Here is a 19,052-nt window from a genome sequence, read left to right on the forward strand (position 1 = left end):
GAAACCTCATGACTGAGACCAACATGATTTGGCTGTGACCTATATTGTCAGTGAACAATAAACCCAACCCTTGGGACAACCAACACTGCTAGAATATCTTCCAGACTTGGTTATCTTATGAAAAATATCATTACTTCAGAAAATTATAAAAATGTAGAATTGCTGAAATTCTGAGAGAGAGCACTTGGAAACATAAATATAGGTTAAAGGTATAGTTGAGAGTCTTCCATTCAAGCTCAATATTCTCACGAACATTTTCTGTTCTTGTAACGAATCTGGTGCTTTTAAAGAAAGTGTCATCCGTATACCTTACCATATCTCAGAAGTGTTTGAAAGGTCTTCACAATTAATCAATTATTTATTTGAAAACAATAATACTTTAATATGACAAATGTGGCATCTGATTCATGCACAGCCATTTCCCACAAAAAATTGATTTAATCATAAATTACAGAAGAAGCCATTTGGCCCATTGAGTTTGTCCTGCCAATGGTACTTAATGTCATGGAAAGAATTACCAAATCTGAGTAAGACCATAAACAAATGGATGTAGCAACAGAAGTAGGCCATTTGGCCCTTCAAGTGCTCTGCCATTCAATGAGATCATAACTGATCTGATAATTCTCAACTTCATGTTCCTGCCTTTTTCCCCTTACTGATTAAAAATCTGTCCATTTTGGCCTTAAGTATGCTTAATAACCTAGCCATGATAGCTCTGTACAATGAAGAATTCCACAAATTGACTAAAATACACCTCATTTCTATATTAAATTGACATGCTCTTACTCTGAAATTATGCTCACAGTCCTAGATTCTGCCAGAAAGGGAAACAACCTTGGAACCTATTCTGTCATAAGAATCATATATTTCAATAAAGTCAGCTCCCATTCTTTTAAGCCTAATCTACTCAACCTGTCCACATAAAAGAATTCCTCCATACCTGGGATCAATGTAATGAATCATCTCTGGATTGTGATCTAATTATTGCCTTGTATAGTTTTAGCAAGACTACCATATTTTTATACTCCATTCCCTTTGAAATAAAGGCCAATGTTTCAATTGCCTTCCCTCTTACCTACTGAACTTTTATTCTAACTTTGTTTTATACATGTAGACCTCAAATCTCTCTGTGCACTTGTTCCCATTTAATTAATATTCAGCTCTTCTATTCTTCCTGTATATAACCTCATGTTTTCCCACCTTGTGTTCTTTCTGCCAAATTGTTGTCCACTCATGCAACCTGTTTATATCCCACTAGATTCTTTGTATTGTCCCTATCATTTGCCTTCTTATCCATTTTCATGTCATCATTGACAAGCTTAGCGATAGCGTACTAAACCCTCACCCAAGGCATTAATATATATTATAAATAATTGTGCATCCGGCAGTGATCCCTGTTGGACTCCACAAGTTACATTTTGCTATGCTGAAAATGCATCCTTTTATCTCAACTCTCTATCCTCTATTAGTTAACAAATGCTTTATCCATGCTAATATACAACTTCAAACACCACTGGCTCTTATGAAATAGATTTATATGTAGTACCTTGTGGAAGACCTTTTGGAAATCTAAACATGTTATGTCCATTGGTTCTCCTTCATCTATCTTGCTTTTTGCTTCCTCAAAGAATGCTAGTAAACTCTGCATGAAGCCATGCAGAGTCGTCTTGATTTTATTATATATTTCTAAATGGTCTGCTACTGCATCCTTTAGGGTACTTATCCTATTCATTTCCCATTTCTCCATTGGTATTTCCTCAGCCTTGTTCTCCTAGGTGGCCTTTGTACACTTTGGCCCCTCATTTCCTTTTCATGTATTTAAAGAAGCTCCTACTGTCCATTTTTATCTTGTTTGCTAGTATTTTCTCCCTCATTATTTTGGGGTCATCCTTTGCTTTTAAACCTTTCCTAATCTTCTGGTTTACCAATAATGTTTGTCACATTGTATGTTTTTTTTCTTTAAGTTTGAAACCGTCTTTAATGTCCTTAGTTAATCAAAGTTGGTTTATTCCCTTCCGAGAAAGTCTTTTCCTAGAATCCTGTCTTCCTCACTGGGCTATATTTACACTGAGTCATGAAATAATTTCTGAAATATCTGCCTTTGTTCCTCAATCATCTTTTCTACTATACTCCTTTCCCAATCCACTCAAGGCAACTCAGACCTCATCCCTGCGAAATTACCCTTTGTTTAGCACAGATATTTTCAACCAAGTTTCTCGCTCTCAAACTAAATGCTAAATTTCGCTGTGCTTTGGTCACTTTTCTCTAGGGAGTTTCTTACTTATTAAACCTGCCACATTATACATTGCCAGAGCCAAAATCGCATGATCCCTGATTGGATCCATGACATATTGACCCAGAAAACTGTCCCGAATAAATTCTACTTGTTATTTTTGCAAAGTTGATTTTCCAAATCTGCATGAAGATGACAGTCATTCAGGATTAGTCAACTGACTTTTTCTTTAAGCCCTCAGTATTTCATGGTTTATTCTGTTCTACAGAACTGATACTGTTTTGGGGATGGGTAGTTCTTTAGACTACTCCCACTAGTGTAGTCGTATACCACTCATATTGGTTCTACATCATCATTATCCAAGATCATTTCTTGCTATCATAGTCATTCTAGCAATGTCAGTTAGGTGATCCAGTCTTGGAGTGGGGCTTTTGATGTGTGACCTAATTCTATTTGAGTGCTGCCAACTGAGCTAGACCATTAAATTAGTTCTTTCTTTTTGAAACCCATTCCTTTTCCCTTTATAATCTAGGGGTACTATTCCTGAATACAGTCCCACTCCAGATGAGATCAGTTAACTCAGTACAAGCCAAAGGTGAAGCCTGTCCAACAAAGTTCCATCTTCAGTAAAAGGAGATGGTTTGTGAAAGCTGTGGAACCACTTGGTTAACTAGATCCCTGATGTTTCTGTGCAGATAAGAATCACTCAGCTGACGTTTAAATGTAATTATTTTCCTTTCAATTCAGTTTTCCACAGGCAACAAATCAGACGCTGTTGGAAAAATTCAAGCGGCAGTATGAAGGGAACAATTATATCGAGTTCCCAGCGGTGATGGAGCAAGCTTTTATAGTAAAACACTATGCAGGGAAAGTCAAGTACCAAATGAAGGTCTGTACTGTGTAAATAATTGTCATCCATTGCTCTAGAAGAGTACTGAATAGAAATTGGAGGGGGTATCGACCTTCTGAACAGTGGAGTGCTTGAGCCAAAGAGTGTACTTTATGCAGTGCATCTAACATCCAGAGCAGGGAAAAGTCATGATTGATAGATGTGAAGCTAGAAGAACAGAGCAGGTCAGACAGCATCTTAAGGGGTTTTGAGCTCTTCCAGCTTCACATCTATCAACTCCGACTTCTAGCATCTTAGTCAGGGAGAAGTCATGATTCAGTCCCCAGTCTGTACTGACTTGACAAATATCAGCTGGAAAGCTATGATGCCCCATGATTAAGGAGAGACAAATAAGCACATTGCAGCTCCTGATCATAATCCAGTTGCCCTTATTGAGACTTAAGTCTTGATATTATTTCTTGATATAGTATCAGTCAAACTTCATGTCATGCTTTCCATGATGTAGTGCTTTATCATACTGTCTATGATAAATTAATACTTTCTGGCTAGAGATCTTCTGAAGTTAACCCTCCAAAAGTATATGATGGCTTTGATCAGTGGAAGCATACATTCACCAGAACGATATAGGGGCTAAAGGGATTAAATTATGAGGACAGATTGTACTGATGATCTATGCTTGCATCCCTTTACTATAGATGATTAAAGGCATATCAAATTGATGTGTTCAAGATGATTAATGGTTTTAATGGGTACTGTGGAATTGTTGCTGCTAATGGGAATAAATTTATTTCTTCTTGTACATCATGGGTTATAACATTTTAAAGTTAAAAGTTAGACCATTCAGAGTGATTTCATGGGGCATCACTTGTAACGTAGTGGAAATTTCTCCTTTCCCAAAAAGATTTTGAGTCTGGGCATCAATTGAAACTTTAAGAACTATAATTGAATGATGGTAGTGTCCTCTTTCTACAATCCTAAAAAAATAGGAAATTGGAGGATGTCCCTGTGGTGTTGTATATCCAAATGAGTTGGTTTCCCTCAGTCAATGGGGAGAAGGGTGATGGAAGTAGTGGAAATTACCTTCAATGAGAAAAGAATAGTTCAAGTTTTGTGTAAAGATTTCTAGCTTGGGTGCCGATTGCAGTTTCATAGAATCCCTATAGTGTGGAAATAGGCCATTTGGTCCATCGAGTCCACACTGACCCACAGAACAGCATCTCACCCACACCACCTCTGTGTTCCCCATGGCTAACCCACCTAGCCTACACACTGTGGTCAATTTAGCATGGCCTAGCCTGCACATCTTTGGACTGTGACAGAAAACCGGCGCAACTGGCGGGAACCCACGCAACCACGGGGAGAATATGCAAACTCCACACAGACAGTGACCTGAAGCTGGAATCGAACCCAAGTCTCTGGAGCTGTGAGGCAGCAGTGCTAGTCACTGAGCCAACATGCCACCCAGTTGTTGTGGGTATGTTCACTGAGCTGGGAATTTGGTTTGCGGAGGTTTCGTCCCCTTTCCAGGTGACACCCTCAGTGCTGTGGAGCCTCCTGTAAAACACTGATGTAATGTGTTGGTTGGAATTTATTTTGTTCCCACTGTTTCCGGTTGCCGGTTCTGGTTGTTCGTTGCAGTGGTCAGTATATTGGGTCTTGGTCAATGTGTTTGTTGATGAAGCCAGTGGATGAGTGTCAAGCTTCTAGGAATTCTCTGGCTGTCCTCTGTTTGGTTTGTCCTATTATTGTTGTGTTGTCCAGTCAGATTTGTGATCCTTGTCATCTCTGTGCGTAGATACTAAGGATAGCTGGTCCTAGCATTTGGTGGCTAGTTGATGCTCATGAATGCGGATGGCCAGTTGACTGCTTGTTTGTCCAATATAGTGTTCCGTGTAGTCTTTGCATGGAATCTTGTATACTATGTTTGTCCTGCACATGATGGGTATTGGGTCTTTTGTTCTGGTGAGTTATCTGAACGTGGCTGTCAGTTTATGGGCTGTCATAAATCAGAGTAGTCAGAGGAGTCTGGCTGTCAGTTCCAAGACGTTTTTTTAATATAAGGTAGAGTGGTTAGTGTGTTGGGTCGTGGCATGTCCTCGTCGCGTTGTCTGTCTGCCAGGCATCTGTGGATGAAGTTGCAGGGATATCCTTTCTTGGCAAAGACTTTTTAAGGTGCTTTTCTTTTCACAGGTCAGGAGTGCTGCAGTGTTTTGTAGCTGTTTTAAACAGAGTCCGAATGCAGTTTCTCTGTGTTTGAGTGGTGGTTATAATTCAAAATCTGGTCTATGTGTAGTTTTTCTGTCAACTTTTGTGCATTCCTTGTTCTGTGTTCATTCTACCATCACATCCAGAAATGGGAATTGATTGTTAATTTCCTCCTCTCTCATAAATTTGATCCCTGTGAGCATGATGTTGATAATTCGGTGTGTGTTCTTGATTCTGTTCTTTTAATTATTACAAAAATACCCCAACAATAAACACATTGACCTAGACCCAATATACCGACCACTGCAATGAGCAACCAGAAGGAGTGGGCATGAAACCAAATAAAGTCTAACTGACAATAAAGCAGTGCTCCTCAGGAGGCTCCACAGCACTGACGATGTCACCTAGAAAGGGAACGAAACATCTGCAAACCAAATTCCCAACTCTCTGAACAGTCCCACAACAAGTGCAGATAAACAATAAGTTATGCAAATAAAAAATGAGATCAATCATTATTTCTTTTATGTGTGTTGTAGGATTTTCGAGAAAAGAATACTGACCACATGCGTCCCGACATTGTCGCACTTCTGAAAAGCAGTAAGAACGCCTTCATCAGCACTCTGATTGGCATTGACCCAGTAGCTGTCTTCCGCTGGTCAATACTGAGGTCCTACTTCCGAGCAGCGGTGGCTTTCCGAGAGGCTGGAAAATGCTATGTTGTGAAGAAACCTGGTAAGGGGAAGCGTGGGTAATTTCATGCATTCACTCGTTGGGTATAGTTTAAGAAAATGGTCTAGTCATAGAATCCCTACATGGAATCCGAGAGTTCCTATGTGTGGAAGCAGGCAATTTGGCCCATCGAGTCCACAGTGATGCTGTAAAGAGCATCCCACACAGAACCACCCCTCTACCCTTTCCCTGTAATCCTTCATTTCCCATGACTAATCCACCTAGCCTTCTTATCACTGGACACTATGGGCAGTTTAGCATGGCCAATTCACCTAACCTGCACATCTTTGGACTTTGGGAGGAAACTGGAACACCAGGAGGAAATCCATGAGACAGGGAGAATGTGCGAAGTCCACATGTACAGTCACCTAAGACTGGAATCGAACCCGAGTCCATGGTGCTGTGAGGCAGCAGTGCTAGCCACTGTTCTGCATTGTGGTAATATCGCTGGACCATTAATCCAGAAATTCAACTAACATTCAGAATTCAACTAACCAGCAGATGGTGGAATTTGTATTTCTTATATATAAAAAAAGTCTGGAATTAAGAATTACTGATGATTGTGAAATCATTGGTTGCCGGAACAACCTATGTGATTCACTAATGTACTTCAGGGAAGGAAATCTGCCATCCTTGCCTGGGACACACGCACCAAACAATCCCACCGCCCTGTGGCCAACCTCTTAAACTCCCTCTCCCACCTCTGCCAAGGACATACAAGTCTTGAGCCACTGCCACTGCCAAATCCTAGCCACCCAACAACTTGAGGAAGAATGCCTCACCTTCTGCCTTGGGACCCTTCAACCATATGGCATCAACATCAACTTGACTAGTTTGCAAATCTCCCCTTCTCCATCTCATCTCAGATCCAACCTGGCACTGTCCTCTTGAACTGTCCTACCTGAAAACCCTCCTTCTCACCCATCCACTCCATCCTCCCCACTGACTTATCATCATTACCCCACACCTGCATTCACATATCACCTTCCCAACTATCTTCTCCCTCGCCCCAATTCCATCCTCCTATTTATCTCTCGGCCCCCTTCTCCCTCACCTTCCTGATGAAAGTCTTATGCCCAAAACATCGATTCTGCTGCTTCTCGGATACTGCCTGTCCTGTTCTTTTCCAGTGCCACATTTTTTGACTGATCCTTACCTGGTCTGTCTGCAGAACCACAGCAATATGTTTGACTCTCAACAGCCTCTGAGATGGCCTGATGAGCCACTCATTTGTATCAATTGCCACACAGTCACAACTAAGAAATGAAACCAGATAGACTATCTGACATTGACTTAGGCACCAGAAGCAACAATTGCAAAAACATCCCTTGTCTACCCTGCACGGACCTCTCTACTATCCACTAAAATTGGGAGAGCTATCTCACATGCGAGTCAATCTAGAGCTTGACATAATCACAGAATCACACTTTACAGATAATGCCTCAGACGACACCGTTCCTAAACATGTCCTACTCCACCGGCAGGACAGACACAGCAGAAGTGACGGGACAGTTTTTCGTAAAACATTCACTCACTGGCTGTGGGTGTCTCTGGTGAGGCCAGAATTAATTGCCTATCCCTAATTACCCAAAGGGCAGTCTAGAATCCGTCAGATTGCTGTCGGCTAGTCCAGACAACGATATCCTCCCTAAAGAATATTAATGAACCAAATGGGTTTTTCCGACAATTGACAATGGTTTCATGGTCATCAATAGACCCCTAATTCCAGATTCTGACTGAATCCAAATTCCATCACGTGGCATGGTAGGATTTGAACCCAGGTCCCCAAAACATTAGCTGAGTTTCTGGTTTAATAGTCTAGCATTTGTACCAATTGACCATTGCCTATACAGAATTCAGCCCTCCCTATACCCACCGATACCCACAAGCGTCCACTCTCTCCACCACTATCTACAAGATGCCCTGCAGAGATTCAACAAAAGATCCTTAGACAGCACCTTTCAAACCCATGACCACTTCCATCTAGAGAGACAAGGACAGCAGATACTTGGGAACATGACATCTTGCAAATTCCCCTCCAAGCCAGTCATTATCCTGACTTCGCTGTCACTGCGTCAGAATCTTGGAATTCCCCCCTCAAGGGCATATAGGTCTACCAATCGGACATGGATTGTAGTGGTTCAAGAACGCAGGTCGCCACCATTTTCTCAAGGGCAATTAGGGACAGGCAATTCATGCTGACCAGATGTCAATGCCCATGTCCCACGAGTGAACAAAGCAAATTTGTTGAAACATTCTGATAGAATTTGGACAGTATTTACTATAATCTATTCCTAATGATGTGCATGTTTTTGGTCCCAATTTCTTTATATTCCTTTAGACCTGGACAGTCTCATTTCATTCAAATTGCATCGCGTATAGCATTGCCATACAAGCATTTTTTTTAATGGGTTGTGTAATGCAAGCGTACCAATTAAATTGTAGCTAGTCTTTTAATATGATTTGGCTTTAGATTCCAGGCAGTGGAATGTTGAAAGAGGCCGAATCACAATACTTTGTAAAGCTAAGGAATATAATAAATGCTGCAAATCTAAAATAAAAGCCAGAAATGTGCAAGAAGTCTTTCAACATCTGACTAGAAAAAGAAAAAGGCTGTTTTTACAAAGGATTACCTGGAATACATGTCACAGAAATATATTATTCAGCCCACTTGATGAATGGCACACTTGAACTTCCTTTCACATCCTGAATTAAATCTGTTTCTTAGTGTAGTTTCTCACTGTCAGGACTTAGCATGTTTTTCAGTATGTAGTGCAGATGTTAGTTTTTTTTCTGTCCTGCTACAATCAAGTTTGACATAAAAGCTCCCTTAAATGTCTCAGTTCTCAAAACTATTGTATATTAATTGAATTTTTGTAACGTGCCAAAGTATGCAAGGTATAACTCTAACTATGGAGTTATGTCCCTGAAGTTCTTGCATCAGATGATTTATTTATGGCAACATTCTCATCATCCACTGGGTAAAAAGGCAGTTCAAAGGATGCATGCAAATCTATCCTTTGGGAATGTTCAGCAATTATGCAGACTGCCACTCATCCTGTCTTCTGTAAGGAGTTTGATACTGCAGATATTGACAGATGTAATATTAGTTTTCAATTAGAACTTTTTTTTAGCAAGTAATGACCCTTAAAATGGGCAACCCATCTGACATGTTACATTAAAAGCTAACTGTTTCGTTACTTACAATTAACTTTAACTTCCAATGCTTAAATCCAGTGGTTATGCATTTTTTTCCCCCGGTCCCCTTGAAACCTCTTTTATTGGAATTGGAGATGTTTTTTGAAGGAAGAATTGTCATCATTCTTCACTTTCCATCAGTCCATTTTCTCCTTTCCTCTAATCTATGGACCTTGCTGTCAGTGATACATCAGGTACATCATTTTAGTGGCCACTTACGAACAAATTTATTGGCAAATTTTAATAGTATGAGACAAGAATTTTCAAAAGTTGATTGGAGTAGATTGTTCTTAAGTGGGAGGCTTTCAATGTGTGGTAACGCAAGTTCAGAATCATCATGTTCCTGTGAGAGTGAAAAGTAAAGCTGGTAGGATTAGAGAACCATGGATAAATAAAGATATTAAGGTTCAAGTCAAGACTAAAACAGAATCACATACTAGATGTAGATACTTGTTCAAAAGAACCAACAAGTTCAAAAGTATCTCTTGAACTGTATGAAGAGTGTAGGCGCATTCTTAAAGGGGAGATCAGGAAGGCAAATAAGGTTAAGGATAATCCAAAGAGATTCCAAAAGTACATTAAAGGCAAGAGAACAATGCAAGAGAAAGTAGGGCCCCTTACTGATCAAAGAAGTTATCTTGTGTTGATACTCAGGAGAGGTGAGATATTAAATGAATATTTTGTGTTAATTTTTACTGTGGAAAAAGAAATGGAGGCTAGAGAACACTGAGAAAAAAGTATTGATGTTTTGAAAGCAGTTCACGCAACAGAAGAGGGAGTACTGGAAATCTTAGAAAACATAAAAGTGGATAAATCTGCAGGACCTAATCTAGTGTATCCCAGGATGTTATGGAAAGTTAGGGAGGTAATTGCTGGGACCCTTGCAGATATATTTGCACCATCTGTAACTATGGGTGATGTGCCAGATATTAGAGAGTGACTAATAGTGTGCCTTGTTTAGGAAGGCATGTAAGGAGAAGCTGTCGATCTGTGAATCAGACTTGGGTGGTGGGTAAGTTGTTGGAAGTGATTCTGAAAGAAAGGATTTATATACATTTGGAGAGGCAAAGAAAGCTTAGGGATAGCATGGTTTTGCGCGAGAGAGATCATGTCTCTCAAACCTGATTGAGTTTCTTGAGGACAGAGCAGTCAACATTATTTGAACTTTAGTAAAGCCTTTTACAAGATTCTGCATGGTGGACTAATTAGTAAGGTTAGATTGCGTGGGATTCCAGGTGAGCTTGCCAATTGGATACGCAACTGAATTAACGACAGGAGACAGAGTGATGATGAAGGGTTATTTTTCGGATTGGAGTCCTGTGACTAGCGAAGTTCCACAGGGATCAGTGTTGGGTCCACTTTTGTTTGTCATTTATATAAATGATTTAGATAAGAATATAGAAAGCATGGTTAATAAGTTTGTGGATGACACCAAGATTAGTGGTATAGTGAACAATGAAGATTATTTAAGATTACAAAGAGATCTTGAACAATTGGATCAATGGGCTGAAGAGTGGCAGCTGGAGTTTAATTTGGATACATACGAGGTATTGCATTTTGGTAAAATAAACAAGATCAGGACTTATACCATTAATGGTAGGGCCTTGGGTAGTGTTGTAGAACAGAGGGACCTCTGAGTTCAGGTACATAATTCTTTGAAGTTTGCATCACATATAGATAGGGTGGTTAAGAAGGCTTTTAACATGTTTGCCTTCATTGCCCAGACATTTGAGTATAGGAGTTGGGATGTTATGGTGAGGTTTACAGCATGTTGGTGAGGCCTGTTTTGGAGTATTATATCCAGTTCTAGTAGCCCTGTTATCGGAAGGATACTGTCAAGCTGGAGAAGGTTCTGGTGAGATTTACCAAGAAGTTGCTTGGAATGGAGGGTTTGAGTTAGAAAGAGAGATTGGAGTGTTGGAGGTTGAAGGGTGATCTTATGGAGGATTCTAAAATCATGAGCAGTGTAAATAAAGTGAATGGCAGGTATCTTTTCACTAGGTTGGAGGATTTCAAAACTAGGGGGCATATTTTTTTAAAGGTGAGAGGAGAAAGATTTGAAAAAGGCATGGGGGGGTTTGTTTTAAACACAGTGGTTCATGTGTGGAATGAACTTACAGAGGAAGTGGTAGATGCGGGTACAGTTACGACATTTAAAGAAACATTTGGATAAGAATAGGAATAAGAAATGTTTGGAGGGATATGGGCCAAGTGCAGGTAGGTGAGAGTAATTTAGTTTGGAATTATGGTTGGACTGAAGAGTCTGTTTCCTGCTGTATGACTCTCTGACTGCATAACAAATACTAACTGTTGGAAAACTATTCTGGAGAAAGAGGAAAAGGACTAACAGTTTCAACTGGTCTTGTCTTATTTAGATGGTAGTGTGCGTATTTTCCAGTATGGATCACAGCATTACTTTTCTTGTCTCTAACCCAGATTGTCTGTCTGATTTATCTATATGGCTCAGTGTCATCTGGGCATCTGTGCAATTGTTCGTGGGAGAATTTGTTACTGACTAAACAGGCATTCTGTGTGTATAACCAATCTACTTCATAAAAAGAATTATGATTTAGAAAAGTTTACATGTATCCATGCAAGACTAGATGTTAGGGACTATATTTAAAATGCAGAGAAAGATTTAATTGTATTGATAGTTTTACTAGCTGAAGAAGGAGCGATTGGAGTGACTTCTTCTTGTCTGCTGTTCTTCTTTGTGTTAAGCGGTATATGACTTAGAAAGTGCCATGAAATCAGTCAGTGATTTACTGAGTATAGGTATGTTGACTGCCATAGATCATTTAAATTTATAAAGTGGAGTCCTCTCACTGTAGTAGCTTTGAGAAATATGTACTTTGCTGCCAAACAATGGCAATGATTTGTTCAACTGTTCGGTTTAATGCTAAAGTTTGGCATTCTACTGCTTCAGGAATTTAATGAAATGTTTTGGTACTTGAGCAGAACATTGTGTCAGTGTTTTAGGATTTGCACGACCAAAAGTCGTATGCCCAAATAACAGTATGTTTGCGGCAGGAGAGGATAATACTTAGACTACCTCATTATGTTACTTCACAAAGAAACCATCAGAAAATACACTTTGTGAGAACACAAAGGCAGGTATACGAAGTTTATATTATACTGATTGGCTTCCATATACTAGGTGATGCATGTCTTATGGTGCATTAAACCTTTAGCTATTTTGTTCCGGAACCTACTTAATATATATGTTCTAATCCCACAAACATTAAACTCCATCTAGTGGCGAAATATTTGAATTTACATTGCTTAAATTCATTTTATAGGTCTAGATTCATTTACAGAAGAACCTTGATTATCCGAACAAGACGAGCGGGCACTATTTCGTTCAGATAATTGATTATTCGGTTAATTGACTTCCTCTGGGGCTCTGAGTTTTCAGTTAGGTCTGCTCCCAGTTCAGGAGATTAAGCAGCAGCACACAGCGCGTGAGCCCCTGCCTGCCCTCAACCCTGTCTGCGCCCGCCCCACCACCCGCCATCTAAACCTCCCCACCCCCTCCCACACACACCCCTCCCCCACCCCGGCAGCCGGACTGTAGAGTCACAGAGTCATAGAGATGTACAGCATGGAAACCGACCCTTCGGTCCAGCCCATTCATGCTGACCCGATATCCCAACCCTACGTCAACAGTAAGTCTGCTGCTTCCTTTGTGGAATAAGTCTCCAAATTGTGCGCGCACAAACACACACCTTTTTACTGCAACTTCGTGATAGGTTCCACCTCTGCTCTGTACAGGATAATGTTGAAGAGATTATCTGGGATGGAGGGTATAGAGCACACCCCTGTGTAGAACTCCAGGGAAGTGTGGGAGAGAGAGAGAGAGGTCAGTCATTTCGAGACGGTGCCTGTACTGTCCAGACTGTTCTCGGCAGCATCTCAGTGAGGCAAGTTCGTTTTTAATCATTGTACCTGTAAACAAAAGATGCAATCAGGGTTGAAACAGCTCTTTGGCATCATGTTTCTATCGGGACCTCAAGATCTCCTTTGGATAATCCAATATTTGGATAATTGATATTCAGATAATCGAGATTCCTGTGTAGTGATATTTTTGAATGTATCATCTGCCAGTTTTTGGGATTTTTACAATCTGAGATTGACCTATTTGTGTAAATTACAGTTTGTGAGCAGTTTAATGTTTATGCTAATTTTATATAGGCTTTGGTTTACTTATTCTCACTTTAATCAGTGCACTTCTGCCCTTCTAGATCCAGGGAAATGTCCTAACTTTATAGAATGATGCATCATCATGCTGTAGCAGCTGGTCTCCACTCTGAATTCACTGCTTAGTACAGTCTTGCTCTACCTAGGTCTAATCTTGCTAGAGAATTAGAATGCTGCTCTATATATCTTCCACTCTTGTAGTATAACCTCTATTTCTTCTTCCTTCTTTGTGCTGAAGATCAGCAAAATAAAATATCCTTGTGAAAACTGATGTATTTGCTTACTTTTCTTTATGAATAGCCATAAGATCATTTGAAGCTTTTGAAGAAAATAAAAGTGCCTTAGTATGAAATGTATGCATTTAATTCTGTAATTAATAGTTTTTTTGGGTATGAGAAAAAGCCATTCCTATTAAGTTTTCATTATATTGCCTGCTTTCCCACCTGTCTCCTGAAGAAGCTGATTTGTATTTAGAAATATAATTCCAAAGGTGCCAGCGGCCACTGTAACCTTGCTGAGTAGCTATTTCACATGTGCAAACCCAGTTGATGAATTTTATTGGACTCTTCAACTGTGAGAGTTGTCATATTTCAGCTTAATCCTATCCTCAGCTGATACCTACATATGCACTGCTGTTTTGGCTAGATACCTTGGATTCTGTTTACTTTCCTGATCTGCCATTTCTGTTTAAGATTGTCTTATCTAGATGTGAAACTTACCGGTGGTGATGACAACTGGATCAATAGATAAAACTTGCATCAGTAATAATTCAGTTTTATAATTTAAAATCTTTTTATTTCTTTTAGATCTTCTCAGAGCAAATGCTGCTGTAATTTTGAGAACTCCATGTAGTGGCCTGATTTATTAAGAGTCTATTAATCTAAAAAGGATGAAACTTTCGGAAAGTGTACTATTTGTGTTTATTACGTTCCATGACTTTAAAGAAAAAGTCTTATGCATTTCACTGTTGACAGTATTTTGATTAATGCTGAGTTTCTTTAATAAATATCCATAATCACAATTCACTGGAGATTTAATTCATTATCACTAAATTAGGAAGAAAAAAATCTCTTTTCCAGTAATAAAATAGATATAAATGATTAAATGTACCTCGCTACAATTGTGATATTTGGTTTCTTGTAGAGGTTTCTCATTCTTTTAAATTCCTGTCTTTTATGAATATTTCTATCTTGTATTTTTTACTTTTTCTTTTGTTTTTATTTTGCTTCCCAAGGGCCTGGTGATGCTGTTCCATTTCCGGTTTTGAAAAGTGTCGATAGTTTTAGCTTTCTGCATCACCCAGTTCATCAGAGGAGTTTAGAGATTCTCCAGAGGTGCAAGGAGGAGAAGTACAGTAAGGCTCCAAATCCAGCAATGTTCTCTTAAACTTTTCACTTAACCCATAAGAACTGGGAATCCAAGAGCATTCACTCAGTGCTGGTGGTCTTCATTCATTTTTTAAAAAAGTTACTGATATTGCCGGCCAGCTGAGGTTAACATTTCAAGATTTGCCAATCTGAGGTCATGAGAGCAGTATGCCAGATTGATTTTGAAAATGACCCAACCACGTATTTGTGGCCACGCCAGCTGTTCACAGTGGGTAATGAAGACCACTGACTTGAAGCCAAACAACACCAAAGGATTCTGGGATGTTTGTGGCTTCTAAACCACATAATTTAATAAAGAACGCATATTATGTTTTTAAAAGAGAAGCTGTGGATAAATATTCCAAGTTTCTTATGTGTTCTGAACAACTTGCAGAGGATTAAATGAGAAACAGTTGTGACTTCTTTACAAGAATTTTTCAGTGAACCTTCCAAATATATAAACTCCCATTACTGATTATTTTCAATTTCTTTGTCCTGTATTCGTAAAAATAGTGAGAGTACACAACCCACAGTTGTTTGGTTTTGCTATAGAGTGAATGGTGTTGGTCTCAATGTCTTCCGTATCCAATTTCCTGCTCCTCTTTCTGTGTGGTTACTAACACTAAATCTGCATACTCTAAGCTGATCTCTCTGTTTGAAGACTTATAATTTCAACTGATCCTTTCAATTCTAGCCAGATAGCACCAATTTCAATTCACCTGATGACTTGAATATGAAATTGAAATTATTAATTGGGGAAATTATGGCTGTGATGTGATTATTTCTCATTTTGGAGACTTGACATCCTTTCCTTCAGTTATATTTGTGTTTTAAGCAGATGTGTGTTCTAGATTGTTTAGTTTACAAGTCAGACTGCTGCTAAGACTGTTGTAGTACAGTGGTCCTGTTCCTACTCTGAGCCAGGAAATTCATGTTCAACTCTTGTCTGCTCTTGAGGTGTATAACAACATCTCTGAGCAAATTGATCAGAGAATGTCCAGAGGGTGCTGCTTTGCCATATTTGTAAGATCAAGGCTTTAGGTTGAATTCCTTTGATTAAATTTTGATGAAAATCCTAATGACACATAAAAGACAGAAATCATAAAATATCAATTTTGTTCAAGATCCTGTTTTAAAACTTAGGTTCAGTCTGGTCAAAAACCTTGAATGTGAGAATGCTGCACAACATAGAGTATGATATCACAATCAGAAGGTAAAGTTTTAAGTCTTCAAGCGCAGTCAAGGTTTCTAAGAACTAAAATAAATATAACTCCATAGGTACTGTTGTGTTTTGAAGCTGCATATTGTCTGTTTTGATAACTCCAAATATATTCCATTTGTATAGATCCAGGGATCCATAAAATTAAAATAAATTTCCCAGCTCAGGTGGTAATGTTATCCACATACCTTGCTCAAGTTATACTTCACGGCAAATGAAAGCCTTTTTCCTTACGACTGGGAAGAGATTGGCGTGTTAGTTATTGGAAAGGATAGGCATGTATTCATCATGGATTGGGGTGGCCATATGTTCACTAGGAGGAAGAAATTGCCTCTGCCTCTGATTTGATACCTTTTTTCCCTTTCACTATAGGCCAGTTTCTTTTGAAGTTAGTCCAAAGAGCATTAGCTTGGATTTCACTAAGCCTGATAGCCATGTTCAGCTACCTCCAGTGTTTGAGTGTGAATGGTTCTAAAACATTTCCTCTTCAAACACAAAATTTCAATATGTTTAAGTAAGGGTTATATGGTGAAAGATTTTGTTCAATTGATAACCAATTGTTCAAAAATTGTTTTGATATTGGTTAATTGCACACATTAACTGTTCAAATTTAACACAGTTGAGGTGTAGCAGCCAATCCTTTATGAATTGTCCTTTGTGCTAGCTGTTCCAAGTTGAATTTGTAGGGGGTCTGTGAGAAACTTTAATTTGAGGTGAAATAGACAGAAGATATAAATAGATTAGCCTCCTTGTGTTCACTCAGCCTTCATTTCTCTGAGTACAGTTGATAAATGGTGAATCGGTGATGCAGCCTAAATATTTTTGTTGCTCAGTTTGCTTCTGGTCTTATAACCACATTTATCTTTTTCTAATGTATTTGTAATGCTTGTTCAGCTTCCTGCATTTGGCTTGTGCATTCTATAGGTTAAGTATGAATTATGGAAAAGTATTGCTGTGATTAACTCTTAAGAGGAATAATTATTGTAATGGACTGGCTTATTATTCAACAAATGGGCGGCACGGTGGCACAGTGGTTAGCACTGCTGCCTCACAGCGCCAGAGACTCGGGTTCAATTCCCGCCTCAGGCGACTGACTGTGTGGAGTTTGCACGTTCTCCCCGTGTCTGCGTGGGTTTCCTCCGGGTGCTCCGGTTTCCTCCCACAGTCCAAAGATGTGCAGGTCAGGTGAATTGGCCATGCTAAATTGCCCCTAGTGTTAGGTAAGGGGTAAATGTAGGGGTATGGGTGGGTTGCGCTTCGGCGGGGCGGTGTGGACTTGTTGGGCCGAAGGGCCTGTTTCCACACACTAAGTAATCTAATCTAATCTAAATGCTAACAATTATTTCAAATATCAGGGCATGATTTGACATCTTTTCAGCTTTCTGTTTTTGACATCATCTCTTATTCCACCATGTTGTGGTCATGGCCATTGTCTTGTGTGGAGTGATTGTACATGACACCTGCAGAAGTTCTGTAGGAATATTTCAGGTTGCCCTGCTAAAACTGTCTGCATCATGGTGCAATGCATGCATGCTTTGCTTCTGCTGTTAGTTTCTGTTCGATCAGTTATCATTTTAGCACTTGTTTTGCTGTGATAGGTATTACGAGGAAAAGCCCCAGGACACCATTATCTAACTTGCAAGGGACAAACACCATCAATGACAAATCAACACGGTAAGTACTTGACTTTTTTGGTTAAATATAGTATTATTTTATTTTAATGATAACAAGTGCAAGTTGTTTGGTATCTCTTTTAGATGCTTGTTGCTTCATGTGAGATACTGATTCTAAATTTTAGAACATTTTTACAATAATGTGGGTATATCCTAATGAAGTATGCTCCTGGAATGCAAAATTTTAAAATATGATGTTTCAACTTGATGCAAGTAAACTGATGAGAGTGCTAAACTAAAAGTGCAAATCATCAGGTTAGTTTAAACAATAAAATTGTATCAAGGTAGTAGTAGGGGACAAAGGTGACAGAATCAGAATAATTTTGCTCCCAAAATGAGTTGTTGATGATGGGTTGGATGCTGGCCTCTCTGCTCTGTTATCCAGATTAAAGTCTATCCCCTCTTTTGCCAGTTGTAATGTGAAATGTGAACAGTTCTAACATGTAACTTTTACTGTGACTGATCTGGGAATACTTGTTGCTGACAGTGACAGTGACTAGCATTAACATTCTTCGTTTGGTGAGTTTTTAGGATACTGCATCACACTGAGACTAAGTTAATTGAATTTTGAATTTTGAATTCTGTCTCATGCCCTTTTACAATATGGGGAATACTAGTCCCTTAGCACCAGATTTATATCCATTTGTTGAGAGGATTAGATTTGGCAATTGTCATCTTTCATCCATCTCAATCCTGCCTCATTCCTTCCATGTACCTGGATATAGAGGGAGTAGTAGGGAAATCAGCTAGATATTACCATGCCTGGTTGCGATCCCATTACTGATAATAAGAACTGTAGAACACTTTGTGCACAGGATTGCTCGGTATTGTTAGTCTCCAGTAGTCAGATAACCTGTCAATCTTCGATGCTTTGCAACTCATAAGCAAACATTGGCTATCTGTCAAAGGTATCAGGAATACCCAGTGTCTTAACACCATACTCCAGCAAAACCTATGTTTTCTGAAGCAAGATTAAGATTTAGGATACATTCACATAGCAATCTGTTTGGAGTTTCTTAATGCTTCAGAGGTGGAGCTTAAAGTTGTTGGAAATTATTGATATCAAACTTAGTCTCAATCTATTTGGTTTGGTCTACATTCTACAGCAATTAATGCATAATACATCTATTTGAAGGATATACAGGAATGCATTTGTGAACCGGTGAGTTCAGTTGTGGCCACAGCAAATCTTTGGACATGATTTCCAAGCCAGGGTTGGGAAAGAATAGTTGGAGCTGAAAATGTGTTGCTGGAAAAGCGCAGCAGGTCAGGCAGCGTCCAAGGAGCAGGAGAATCGACGTTTCGGGCATGAGCCCTTCTTCAGGAATCTGATTCCTGAAGAAGGGCTCATGCCCGAAACGTCGATTCTCCTGCTCCTTGG

General features: G+C 39.4%; 1 protein-coding gene across 1 annotated transcript in view; it reads left to right on the forward strand.

Moving 5' to 3' along the window:
- The window catches only part of myo9aa (myosin IXAa), a 363,558-nt gene that overhangs the window by 226,095 nt on the left and 118,411 nt on the right, over positions 1-19,052 (forward strand). The window contains exons 13-16 of the mRNA XM_043680122.1: positions 2,981-3,122; positions 5,825-6,020; positions 14,647-14,766; positions 17,597-17,672. Of these exons, the coding sequence (XP_043536057.1) occupies positions 2,981-3,122; positions 5,825-6,020; positions 14,647-14,766; positions 17,597-17,672 (534 nt within the window). The remainder of the gene's footprint in view (positions 1-2,980; positions 3,123-5,824; positions 6,021-14,646; positions 14,767-17,596; positions 17,673-19,052) is intronic.

This window comes from Chiloscyllium plagiosum, chromosome 40 (genome assembly GCF_004010195.1).
Source record: "Chiloscyllium plagiosum isolate BGI_BamShark_2017 chromosome 40, ASM401019v2, whole genome shotgun sequence".
Taxonomy (NCBI): domain Eukaryota; kingdom Metazoa; phylum Chordata; class Chondrichthyes; order Orectolobiformes; family Hemiscylliidae; genus Chiloscyllium; species Chiloscyllium plagiosum.